General features: G+C 36.5%; 1 protein-coding gene across 1 annotated transcript in view; it reads right to left on the reverse strand.

The window, feature by feature from the left end:
- LOC129221295 (protein naked cuticle homolog 1-like) overlaps positions 1-7,065 on the reverse strand; it is a 40,028-nt gene extending 32,963 nt beyond the window's left edge. The window contains exon 1 of the mRNA XM_054855753.1: positions 6,795-7,065. Coding sequence (XP_054711728.1) covers positions 6,795-6,887 — 93 coding nt within the window. The 5' untranslated portion in view covers positions 6,888-7,065. The remainder of the gene's footprint in view (positions 1-6,794) is intronic.
- Positions 7,066-12,243: the final 5,178 nt, after the last annotated feature.

Genomic DNA, 12,243 nt, shown 5'->3' on the forward strand with positions numbered 1-12,243 from the left:
AGAAAGGCTCCCATTTAGGATCGTTAACTTTTTCGAAGGGTTCATACTGAAGCATAGTTACACTAATAATTTCCCCACTACTCCCCCCCCCCCAAAAAAAAAAAATCCAAGAAGTTAGAAATTCAGCCCACAACAAACTTCTAAAATCTAAAGAAAAAAAAGTTAAACACATAAGATACAAATCGAACAAAACATAGAACAAAAAGTCTTTGTTTCCGTTTAGGGGGAAAAAGCAGCATGCATGGCTGGATGCATCAGCACAATTCAGTGACTCACCGAAAAAAGTCCAATTTATTTTGTACCCTCCCCCCCCCCCCATTCCGTTTTTCTTTTCCTTCAGTGCTATCTTTCTTTTCTACTATTGATTGTGGACTCGATAAATTATCATTAACGGAGCTGTTTTCCCGTTTTGGACTGGAAGTGCAGAATGTTTGAAAGAACAAAAAACAAAAGCAAATATTTTTTTTTTAATGCATAGGGAGGAAAACGTTTCGGTTTTATTTTGAGCTACATAAATTTTGCAGGTTAGTTCATTTTTCATTTTCACAGTACTAACTATGTGTACGCATGATAAAAGCCAGTCCGACCATTAGGGGGTCAGAAGTCAGACATTTTCCCCAATTTTGAAAAACTTATTTTTAAAAAATAGAGCAACAGAAATATATAAAGATCAGATATGTACTAATGCTTCGCTTTTTTTTCCCCTTTTGTATTTTCCTTTTTTTAGTTCAGTTTCACTGAACAAACATGATTACTTTGTTTTCGCTGTAAATAAAGCTTTTTTTTTTTAAATAGCGGCCTAACTTCAAATTTCAGTATTTCATTGATGTTTGTAGAAAATCAAAAAGACGTCCCTTCAAATACCTCCCAAACTCAGCTTTTGTAGATGCTGCCATTAACCAGTTCACGTTATTTCTGCGTATTTTTATAAGTGAGGTCGATCATATAAAAGGGGCGGAAGGAGGTCAAAAGGCAGTTTTCGGGCCCAAGTAATTCTGGAGCGATATATTCGAAATATAAATCCCAAAAATGCAGTCCAATGTTATATTTGACCCCTTAAGTTTGGGGGGGGGGGAGTAATAACCCTTCTCTTTGGATCTGTGCCAGCATTGATAGAGAATCATTTTCCTAGACAACCCACCCATAGCCTATAACGGGGGTCTCCAACCGCGGGCCGCATCCGACAAGCGAATGAATTTTGTCCGTCCCGTAGAATGCTTACAAAATGATCTATTTTTCTTTTTCTTTTAGTTGATTCCATATTTTGTTTTAAGCATTTGAAAATAAAACCAATCCTACAAAATTTTAAAAACTACCACTGAGAGCTTAATTAAAAAAAAAAAAATCATGGAGGCTGGGGGAAGGGAGGTTGGCGTTAACTGGACTGACGGAATTGCTGACCCGCCTTGCCGCTAAAAATTTTTTCAATGTGGCTCTTCAGGAAAAAAGGTTGGAGACCTCTGTTCTAGAGAAATGGAAAACAACTTGTTTCATGCTCTATCCAAGAACTAAAGCAATTAAAAAGCATTTCCGGTCGATATGCGCAGAAGAGAGAGAGAGAAAGTAAAAAGGAAAGATAAAAGCAAATTACAAAATGAACAAAATTTAACTCTTTCTTTGAATAATCAGTGAAGCACAGACCACCCTAGTCGACTACAATAGCATCTGGATATGTTCCGAAGATATTCGGAATCCACCACCCTTTGAGACATTCTTTAGAATAACAAACCCACCAACCTTCGCGGGAAAGAAATGTCGGAGTGGAAAAGACACGGTCGATTGTGAAAGAGGGGGGTCGGGGGGGGGGTCTTTAAAAAGAGCCGGGGATAGAGACGGCCCGATCGATAATTTATCACGCTGTCCGAGATCCGGGAAGGACAAAATAAAAAGAAAAATAATTTCCAAAATCCCTCCCATTTTCCCCGGAAGCTGCGATCGAAAGTTGCCCAGGCGGCAAATAAAAGCAACCCGTGGGGTGAAACGCGTTAAAATGATCGATGAATACTCAAGATTCGCCAGTGTCGTCCCCCCGTCTTTTTTTTTGTCGATGCCACCGCGCTTCGGGTAAAAGAGTTATAAAAATAAAGATCATACCCCCATGTTTTTCTGGCACTTCTTTTAGTCTTGCTCCACTGTTCTCTGTGGCTTGCAAGTCTCAAGTTTACAACGAACAGTAAACACCTGATTATCTCTTCAGTAACCTGCCGAAAAACTTTTTGAGAACTTAACTTGTTTTGGATGCGGTCCAAAAACCCAAAATCGTCGGAAATCACGTGACTTCTTTTTTATTTTGTTGTTTAGAAATGGTGGCCAGGGGAACGCAGAACTTAATTTTTTTTTTTTTTTGGGGGGGGGGGCAGAAACTTTTACTTTGCCGAATAGAACTCCAAACTTTGCCGAATGGTCAGACAAAGTTTGCTGAATGACGACACTGCGAATGAGACTTCAAATTTTGCCAAATCGTCAAGCAGAATTAGCCAAACAAGGAAATTTTTGAGAGATAACAGAGCCCTCTCGTAACCTCCCATCGGGCTCCCCTGGTGGTGGCGATATATGATGCACGCTGCACATGCGTATAAAATTTCAAGATTATACCAGGATAGTTACTTAGGTTTCAAAGCCAGGGAGCCATTGAATCCCCGCCCCCCAAAATGATGGGAATAAACGCTGGAGATGTGGTTAAAATTGGAGGAGAATGGGATTTGGTTAGTTTTACGGTATATTCTGTGTATAGGACATGCACATTTGGAAGTTTTGGGGCCCATCAGAAATGACTTTTACGGCCCCTCCCCCCTCGATCTTTTCCACCTTACATCCCTGCATATATTTCACCCCTCATTTCAAAGTATCGGGTCCCCTGCAGGCTCGGCCCAACAGATATCCCTCACCCCCTCCCATGTGCACGCCCCTGAGGAGAACGCCCTCCCCCCTAGATATGCGCTAGAAATATATCCACGATACGCCACTGTATTTGGAAACCTTGAATGAAGTTGAAATCAAGCGAATAATAATACGTGGACACACATTAATAATACACATAGCAATTTCTAACCACAAAGATCTACTAGCTCAACCCCCCCCCCCCCCTTTTTATTGCTAGTGCTGCATTGAAATTTATTTTTGAATATCGCTCACCAGCGGCAATAGTGGCAAGACTAGCACAGCTCAAAATTTTGAAAAATCGTAGAAATAATTTATTTAAAATCTCAATTAATGCATCTTCTTGCCATAATACTGGCGAAAATCCTAACCGGTGCGTGGCGTACAAACAATACAATTACAATTATACAATTTTTAATAATGACACAACATTAGAAATGCATAATTTACAAGAAAGTGTTTCGAATTTTAAAGCAAAATATTTTTATTCAGACATCAGATTATTGATAGTTAGTTACAAGTACAAGAGGTCACAGCGGTTTCTCAAAAAAGTACTTATTTGGCAAGTTTTTATATTTCAAAATTATTATTATACATATACACTAGTGGTACCCGCACGGCTTTGCCTGTAATAGAAAAATTGAAAGGTCTTTTGGTTCGCCTGTACATTTACAAATAATGTATGATGAATTTTCTCGCCAATTAGCTTGTACCCATATTACGGTACCACATTATGATAATTTCGTATCTCGCCAATTGCCTTGTGCCCATGTTACGGTTCCATGTTATGATAATTTTGCAATTTACTCGTCCATCTAATGATATTTTTGTTCTTAAAATTGGAATAGAAAAAGAACCACATCGAATTTTCGAAAAATCGCTTCGAGGTGCACACCCCCATGCTACAAACTAACTTTGTGCCAAATTTCATGAAAATCGGCCGAACGGCCTAGGCGCTATGCGCGCCACAGAGATCCAGACAGAAAGACTTTGAGCTTTATTAGTAAAGATATCTTTTCCCAAAATACGCTTTTCGGTGCTACAACAACGAAGGTGATGCATCCTCATTTGAGTTACAGTAATCACATTAACCAAATCCTAAAGGTGTCCTTAAGTGTTTTCATTTAAATCTAAAACATCCAAATATCATTTGTGATTCAAGTAATCTCTGTGTTCAGAATTTTGCTCGGCTGTGGTGTGAGAGTCTTAAAAATGTCCATCATACCATTACGTATTTATTTTCTTAATTTTTTCTATTTTTTTATTTTCTCGAAATGAAAAAAAAAAAAACATATTTGTGTTTCAAAAAAAACTCACGCGATTTTACAATGGAATGATGAGAAAAAAAAAAAAAAAAAAAAAACTGAATTGTGAATGGTGTTCGTAAGCTTCAGTTTTTCTTCTTCTTTTTTTTTTTTTTAAACTTTACTTTAAAAAATTTCACGCGAACAAGTTTCATGCAAACGTTTAAACTTATAAATGTATTAAATCAACTGCCAAAAACCAAAATTTATCAATCAGTTAATTTTAAGCACAAAGCATAACTCAATAACCCCCAATTATTGAAAATATTCATTAAAGAAAACAACGAAAGAAAAAAGTCTCGTAATAACAACACATCGAAAGTCAAAAACTTCCTTGTATGCGTTAACGAAAAGATTTGAGCAAAGCACAAAAACACAGCAACTGAATTCATTCAACTTGAAAAACCGCTTCAGAAAAAAGAAAATAAAAAATAACAAGGAAATATGGAGAAAAAAAAAAAGAAAGATAATGCCAGTTTATCATCCATTCACATTCTCTTTGAAGTGCGCCGACATGCTTCGACGATAACCATGAAAGATTCTGCCTGCTTTGAGCAAACGCCGACCGACACTGGACGATTATTATTGTTCATTCAGAATGAATTCGACTCGGGTATCACTCAAGATGGCGTCTGAAATGATCGCATCCACTTTTGCCTTTTAAGTTTCTTTTGTGAATAATCCGGGACTGTGCAGGAATGTTTTAAGAAGTAGGTCTTGCAACGTGTGCGGCAGCCAAATGAAACACTGAGGATGTTTCCTCCTTCTTATCATTTCGGCGGTTTATCTTCAAAAATTGTATTTTTCTATACAAACCAAGTCGTTTTTCATTCACGTTTTACTACCCTCTCTGGTTTGTAATATAACTCAAAAATATGAATTTTCAGGTCAGGGACATAGCGGGGGGCTGAAGAGAGAGAGAGAGAAACAAAATTTAACAACTTAGCCAAATCAAAATTTTTTGCAAAAAAAAAAAAAAAAGCAATATTTATTTACCTATTTTCTGTGTAGCTACGTATATCTGCGTCAATAAAAATGTTTGTATCCATTGATAAATCTATGTGTTTGTGTATTATATCTATCAATTTCTGTGATTTATGTGTCTGAGTGGTAAAAAAAAGACCCCCCCCCCCCTCTCTTTTTTTTTTTGTTAACACTAGTTTGAAGTTACACAAATTAAATGCAAAAATTAATGCGAACACAATTATTTAGGGGGGAGGGGGATTGGTTACGATTGTCGGCGGCGGATTGCAGCTAACTTATAAACCTAACTTTACTTCACTATCATTAAACTTTTTAATTGAAACCTTATAAATACATAATAAACATAACGCATTAATGTTAATGTTTGAGATTTTATGAAAATTACACTGAAATAAAATTACTATTTTTACAATTACAATTAAATACTTTTGCTAGATTGAACTCTTGTTTTTCAAGATAAGAAACGTCCCCTGTTTCTAATACAGGAGGGAGGGTGGGGAGAGGCTAGGTTATCCTCTTATAGTAGTACGATAATTCTGGTCTCAAAAAAATAGAAAATTTTTTAAATTGTGTGTAAAAATAATTAATTTGACTGTACAAAACAAAAATTCAATAAAAGCAGAGAATTTTGGTTTTATTTGTTTTCAATAAAAAATGTTGGCTCGTACGCTTCCAATGAGTCAACGAAAACTAATTTCACGTGACAAAAATTAAAGAAGTTATTTGCTTCGTCTGCAGAAAAGGAACACTCCACAAAATAAAGATTAAAATCTAAACGTATCATTGGAACTTGGAACATATCATTATAAAAATGGTGTAATTTTCAGAGCATCATTTATTTTTGAAATTAATTAATAAGAAAAATATTTGTACCCAAAAATTAATATAACAAAGCTTTTTTTTTTTTTTTGCTAAATATAAAAATTACTTGATTTTTAAAATTTAGTAATTTTAAACAAGTATGAAATTTTTACTCTCCAAAGAAATTCTCTTATACCGAATTACATCATGGATCAATCTATGAATTTAAAAAAAAAAAATTGGTTATCATTTAATGTCTTGAGAAGAAAAAAAATAGCAATTTTTTTCAGGAAAAATAAATGAAATAAAGTAAATTTTAACACATTTAATTTAAGCAAATCAAAGTTAAAAGGGGAAAAAGTACAGATCCATAAAATAGGTTTGTAAATACAACTGAACATTCAGGATAAATTAAATTTCGTTTGAAAACTAAGAATGTTCGAAAAGAAAGAGAGAATAAGGAAAGGAAAAGAGAGAGAAACATTATTTTAAAATTTCGCTAAGTACTTGAGCATCAGAAATGAAGAAATACCTTTGTGTACATAAGTTTTAAAAAATATATCACAACGTGAAATCGCACTAGTTTCCAGAGAACTGCAAGCAGTTCTTACATTTCATCTTCATTTGCAGTTCTCTATAAATTTGTGCGATTTAGCGTTGTGATATTTTCTTTTACTTGAGCGCCAACCCGTCGATGTAAATATAGTAATGGATAAACATAAGATGTATTTTCACTGCATTTAAATTGGGAACAAATAACAGGCTAGGAAAATCTGATAATATGGATCATTTATGTAAACAAACATCAGGGAAAATATCACTTACCAAAGGGCATTCCGACATTGTACGTCCAGCTTTTGCTAAGGCAGATGGTAACTTGAGAGTAAATTTAGGTATTTTGCCCAGAATGCTCGACATTTTGAAACCAAAGCCTCCACCACATGACGTGGAAAGGCGACTACGTTCCCACCAGGCCGTATTTTGTCTTTGCAGTCACTTGGGAACAGGTATTGCTTCGACGTCCTGTGCTATTCACAAAAAAATCACAAGGGATTGTGTTTATTTCGATATCCAATAAGAGAAGCTCTAGTATTGCGCCTGGAGGGAAGAGAACGCTTGCGTCCCTGCTGATCGTCGAATGAATGGGGATACGTTTTGCAGCAGCGGTGCTTCGCTTACGATGGTGGCATCCATCCAAGCTGCTCAAGGGTTGCCTTGCGTGCTTGGCAACGCGCTTCGTCGCCAAGAGTGGATTCCGTTTATGTTGCACTGCGCTTTGAGAAAACCGACCCAGCGGTGTCGTAAAATGCTGTTCCCTTTTTATCAGGTGCTAGGGAGAATTTCCGAAAGAGCAGTTACGTTCTCCTGTAAATCTAATTTTGTGGAGCGTCTTGTGTATTTGGAGAAGTGTAGGTCATAAAACTGAAGACGTTAAATCAGTGACAGCTTGAGCGTTGTTCCAAGCTGTTATTTTTAATTGAAATAGACATAGAGAAGAAAAAAAATGTTTGAATTTTGACGTCTTGAATTCTCAATGTGTATGCTTTTCGCAATCACGGATTAGCGATAGGACACTACTCGTTCAGTTTCTTGTTTTTACAAATTTGAATGGAGAAGTAATCCCCACCCGTGCCGTATATTATGACTAGTGGTTTTTCTAGATTAGGTAATACGAGGCATATTCATTAGGAAAATAATGGTCAATAGGATGCGGTAGTAAAGACCTTGTTATTATGGCAAATTTGCACGTCTATGTTCATTATGAAAATTAAATTACAGTGTGTACTTAATACCTTTATGGCATTTCTTATTAATCTTTAATGGTAGGGGTTAGTAATCTGGAAATTTTGCAGTAATATGAAGATTTGCTTTTTTAAGAGATAATCTATGTTGATGTTTTTCCTGGCAAAACGTAAGTTAAGCCTTGAATGAACGCACACGATTTGTAACCATAGCAAAAAAAGTTGTCCCCTTAATAAATATTAAAACTAGAAAATCGCCCGTCTAGGTATGAGGCATGGCCGTATCCAGAGGGAAGGCCCGATGCCCCCCCCCCCAAAAAAAACCCCAAAATGTTTAGTACCGTAAAACAGAAAAAGTTTTTTTTCTTTTTTTTTTTTTTAATTTCTAATGCTAGAAAAGAAAAATAACAAAGTATACTTAAAATTTAGACCCTCAATTAGGACTTCCTGCTCTCTTTCCCAAGTCAATTCAGGGCCGTCCAGGCCCCCTTGTCAGTTTGGTAGACTTGCCCTCCTGCAGGCTGCAGGGACCTCGAGGGTTACTCTATTATTGGTTACTATTTATATGAGGGGGAGCTTAAGTTATTCTCGTCGTCATGGCAATCTGAAAAACCAGAGAACATCAACTTTGGTCAAGCGAAGATATTAAGCAATTCGTGATTGCTCAAAAATTGTGAGACGTTTTCTAGGTTCGTTGAGAAAGCTTTCTGTCGAATTCACGATACACGACGATAACGCCATAATAATGCTCAGTAAAAATTCAAATCCAACAATCCCTCCTTTCATCCAATGCTTTAAAAGAAATATATAAGGATATTGTACATCAGAGAAGCTTCTCCTTGAGCCCCTCCCCCTCCCTCAAATACTAAAAACCTTCCAAAATCACGAAAGCCGCCCCTAAAAAAATACGTTTAAAAACAGACCCCTCCCCCCAAAAAAACTTGATGGCACAGTCTGCGTCACGACCCCTACCCTCTTCGTATGCACCCTCGGTTGTTCATAATTATTTATTTATCAGAGACGGAACAAAGATCTGGCCTAGTCATCAGCTGTGACTTGGCCTGTGACAATTTCTGACGTGAATATTCTTTTTACAAGTAGTAATGCACAATAATTTTAACTATAACAATAAAGCATAATAACATTTTAAAAACTTGCGTTTATCGAGCCCTTGGAATACAAAGGTATTCAATAATTAATAATATTTAATTTGAAAGTAGCTGAGAAATATTTTTTTTAATTAGTTTTCGACAGTTTCATAGCAATTTACGGCTTTGCCCGTAGTAGAAAATTAAAAGGTCATTTGGTTCGCCTGTATACTTACAAATAGTGGATGATGAATTTCTCGCCAATATGCTATGTTATTGCTCGCCCATGTAATTGTAATTTGCTCGTCCACGTTAAGGTAATTTGCTCGTCCATGTTATGGTAATTTACTCGTCCGTGTTATGATAATTTGCTCGATAAAATGTTCTCAAAATTGGAATAGAAAAAGAACAAAATCGAATTTTCGAAAAATCGCCTCGAGGTGTCCACCCCTATGCTACGAACTAATTCTGTGCAAAATTTCATGAAAATCGGCTGAACGGTCTAGGCGCTATGCGCCTAAGAGACATCCAGAGATCCAGACATACAAACTTTCAGTTTTATTATTAGTAAAGATTAACTTTCTTCTCAGGGGCTAGAGATGTGCAAAGTTCAAAAACATGAAGCAAGTTGAGAGAATCCTGGGGATATTCCCCTCATATTAAAAATATCATCAAAACCGGCCTTTTTTCCCCTCTAGGGGTTTGTTTTACAATTTTTTTCTTTCTTTTTTTTTTTTTTTGTCATAAAATCAGAGTATAGGACTCACTCTAGAGCCCTACGTCCGAAAAAAATTTCACATTGTCGAAAAAGATTTTAAAAATATTGGAAGCATCGTATGCTGCACAATCAGAGTCGCATCGCATAGAACCTTCCCGTATTACTCAACTTACAGTCACAGATGTAGTTAAGATAAAAAATGAACCTAGGTTTGCTTATAATATAGAAATAATTTTTATTTATATTACGAGAGATGGGGACGCACCGCCCCCATTGTTTTTCAATAGATCAAGAAGCAATAAACAATGGTTTATCCTTTTTTTTTTTTTTTTTTGAACAATGTGAACATTTTTTTTTCTTTTGGACATGGGGGTCATAGGAGTGAATCCGATACTAAGTGAAAACATGGGGTAGTTTTCGAAATGTTAAAAGAATTTTTTTCTGAAAGAGCATGCAGCATTGCAGCATGATTAAAAACATAGGATCAGACCATTTTTTAAATAATTTGACAAAGTTTAATATTTTTTTAAAAGTTGCGAAGATTCAATTTCTTTTTTTTTACGCTTCTGTACTGACGTCACAAATGATGAACTGCCATTCAGTGTTGCCATTAGCGCAGAGCACAATATTTAATTCACTTCTTCATTCTCGTGTATTGGCAACGATATGGTTGATAGCAAGTGAAGAGCGCAATATTTAATTCGTTTCTGAATTATCATCTGGAAACGCGATTGGCAGCAAGCGTAAACATTCAGTTCGCCAGTGGAGTGCGCGCCAAAGTTCATCACTTGTGACGTCATAAAGACCACGCCTTATTTGAAAAATCGGACATTTTAAGAAATTAATTAAAAATGAAACGTTTTGAATATAAAAGATTTTCCGCGCTCCATGTTTTTTTTTTTTTTTTTCGTTTTTTGTTCTTTCTTCATAAACTGCAATTTTCAAAACGAATTTCCAATTTGTTCATTTTGAAAAAGATAAATTATCTTAATTATTTAAGTTTGCCCCATTTTCCTCTACTTTGCAATGTATACATGATGATACACATTGTAACATAAAAGCCAAATTTAGCCTGATTATGGTAATACGGAAGCATCAAAATATTAATACTTCGCTAATACAGTATAAGCAATATAGTAGGTGGGGAGGGGCAACAAATAAAGTTCTTGGATGCCCCCAGTGTCCTCCAACTCTATAATCGGTCCCTTTGCATGACCATGAGAAAAGAGAGAAGGAAGGGAATTTTTACTCTCCCATCCCTTTTGTACGTAGACATACTGATGTCTTTCCAACAATTTTGTAACTACTTACTACTTATCAACTAAAGTAGTGGTCTTGAAAGCAACGTTGGGTCCAAATGTTTGCAAAGCCTCTCATTTGGGACTCTTGCTAAACCTAAGCCGCCAATTCCCGCCAGACTGGAACCTCAGAGCTCGACCGTAAATTCCTGACTTGTGCCCACAAAAGAGGTTTCGCTTTTTAGAATCTTTTAAGTGGAAGATGCAGCTGGGAGATAAAGATGAAACGATTCTTTCGGGATTTTTTTCTTCCTCTTGCAATCGGCGCGACGGGTTGGAAAGCCTCATTATTGCCGGCCGAATTTACGAAGCCGAAAACAGATTAAAAATCCCCGTTGTATTAGGGACATTATTTGTTTTTGTTCCTGCGCTGGCAGCTATTGAGAAACGAGAGGATGCATAAATTGACAGCATTAATTATTTTGTACTGTTTTACAACGAAAACAAACCTTTCTTGTAAGAACGGAATAGTCAGGGGTTTCGTTGATTTAGGATTCAAGGACGGATTATTATGAGCATGGGGGAGACCTAATCACAATCAGTGGCGGATACAAGGGGTTATGACCCCCCCCCCCCCTCCAAACCATAGACAACAGTATGCGTCCACATTGTTGTTCAAACACTTTATGCATAAAATGTAACGATTATATTTTCAATTCATTATTTTTTAAAGTAAATATTTGAACTACTATTTCGTTTCATTGCTTATCAAATTGATTTGCAACGTTTGTCCCCACTTATGTGCCTTAAATTCCTGGCCGATTTGGTGTTTTTTATTGACCCCCCAGCAGTTTCGGAAATTTTTCGTCCCCGAAACAGTAGGTTCGCTTATGGGGGAGGGGGGTCACTCTTCAGCATGACCCCCCCCCCTCCCTAAAACGGTTTTCTGTATCCGTCCCTGATCACAATGTCCTGCCAGGGATGCTTCGAACTAAAATTTTTGGGAGGGCGGAAACTCTCAATTTGCCGAATGAAACTCCAAATTTTGCCGAATAATAACGGGTTCGTGCACTGCACAAGAGTAAATCTAATGAAAAGGATCGCTCGGACATTAAAAATTGCAATTTTGTCTCCAAATTTGCCAAATCGTCAGAAAAAATTTCCTGAATAAGGAGATTTTTGGGAGGTCACCATTGGGTTGCCCCTGTGTCCTGCTATGAAAAGAGCTTAATTTCTAATTAAAAAAAAGCTATTCTTCAGAACTCATTTTTCGTCAATAGCAGTCTGAACGTGTGTAATAATTTGCAGAAATTCACGTAAAATGAAAAAGAACAGCAGGAGCTGAACTTTTATGAAGTTCCTTGAAATTACGCCGGGATGATGACTAAGACCATTATGTTTTTTCTCTGGTAAGATAGTATTTTCGATGTAAAAATTACTTTTTTAGATTTTTTTTTACTTAGCAGACAATTTTTTACTGACTTAGTC

The sequence above is a fragment of the Uloborus diversus genome, chromosome 4 (assembly GCF_026930045.1).
Source record: "Uloborus diversus isolate 005 chromosome 4, Udiv.v.3.1, whole genome shotgun sequence".
Taxonomy (NCBI): Eukaryota; Metazoa; Arthropoda; class Arachnida; order Araneae; family Uloboridae; genus Uloborus; species Uloborus diversus.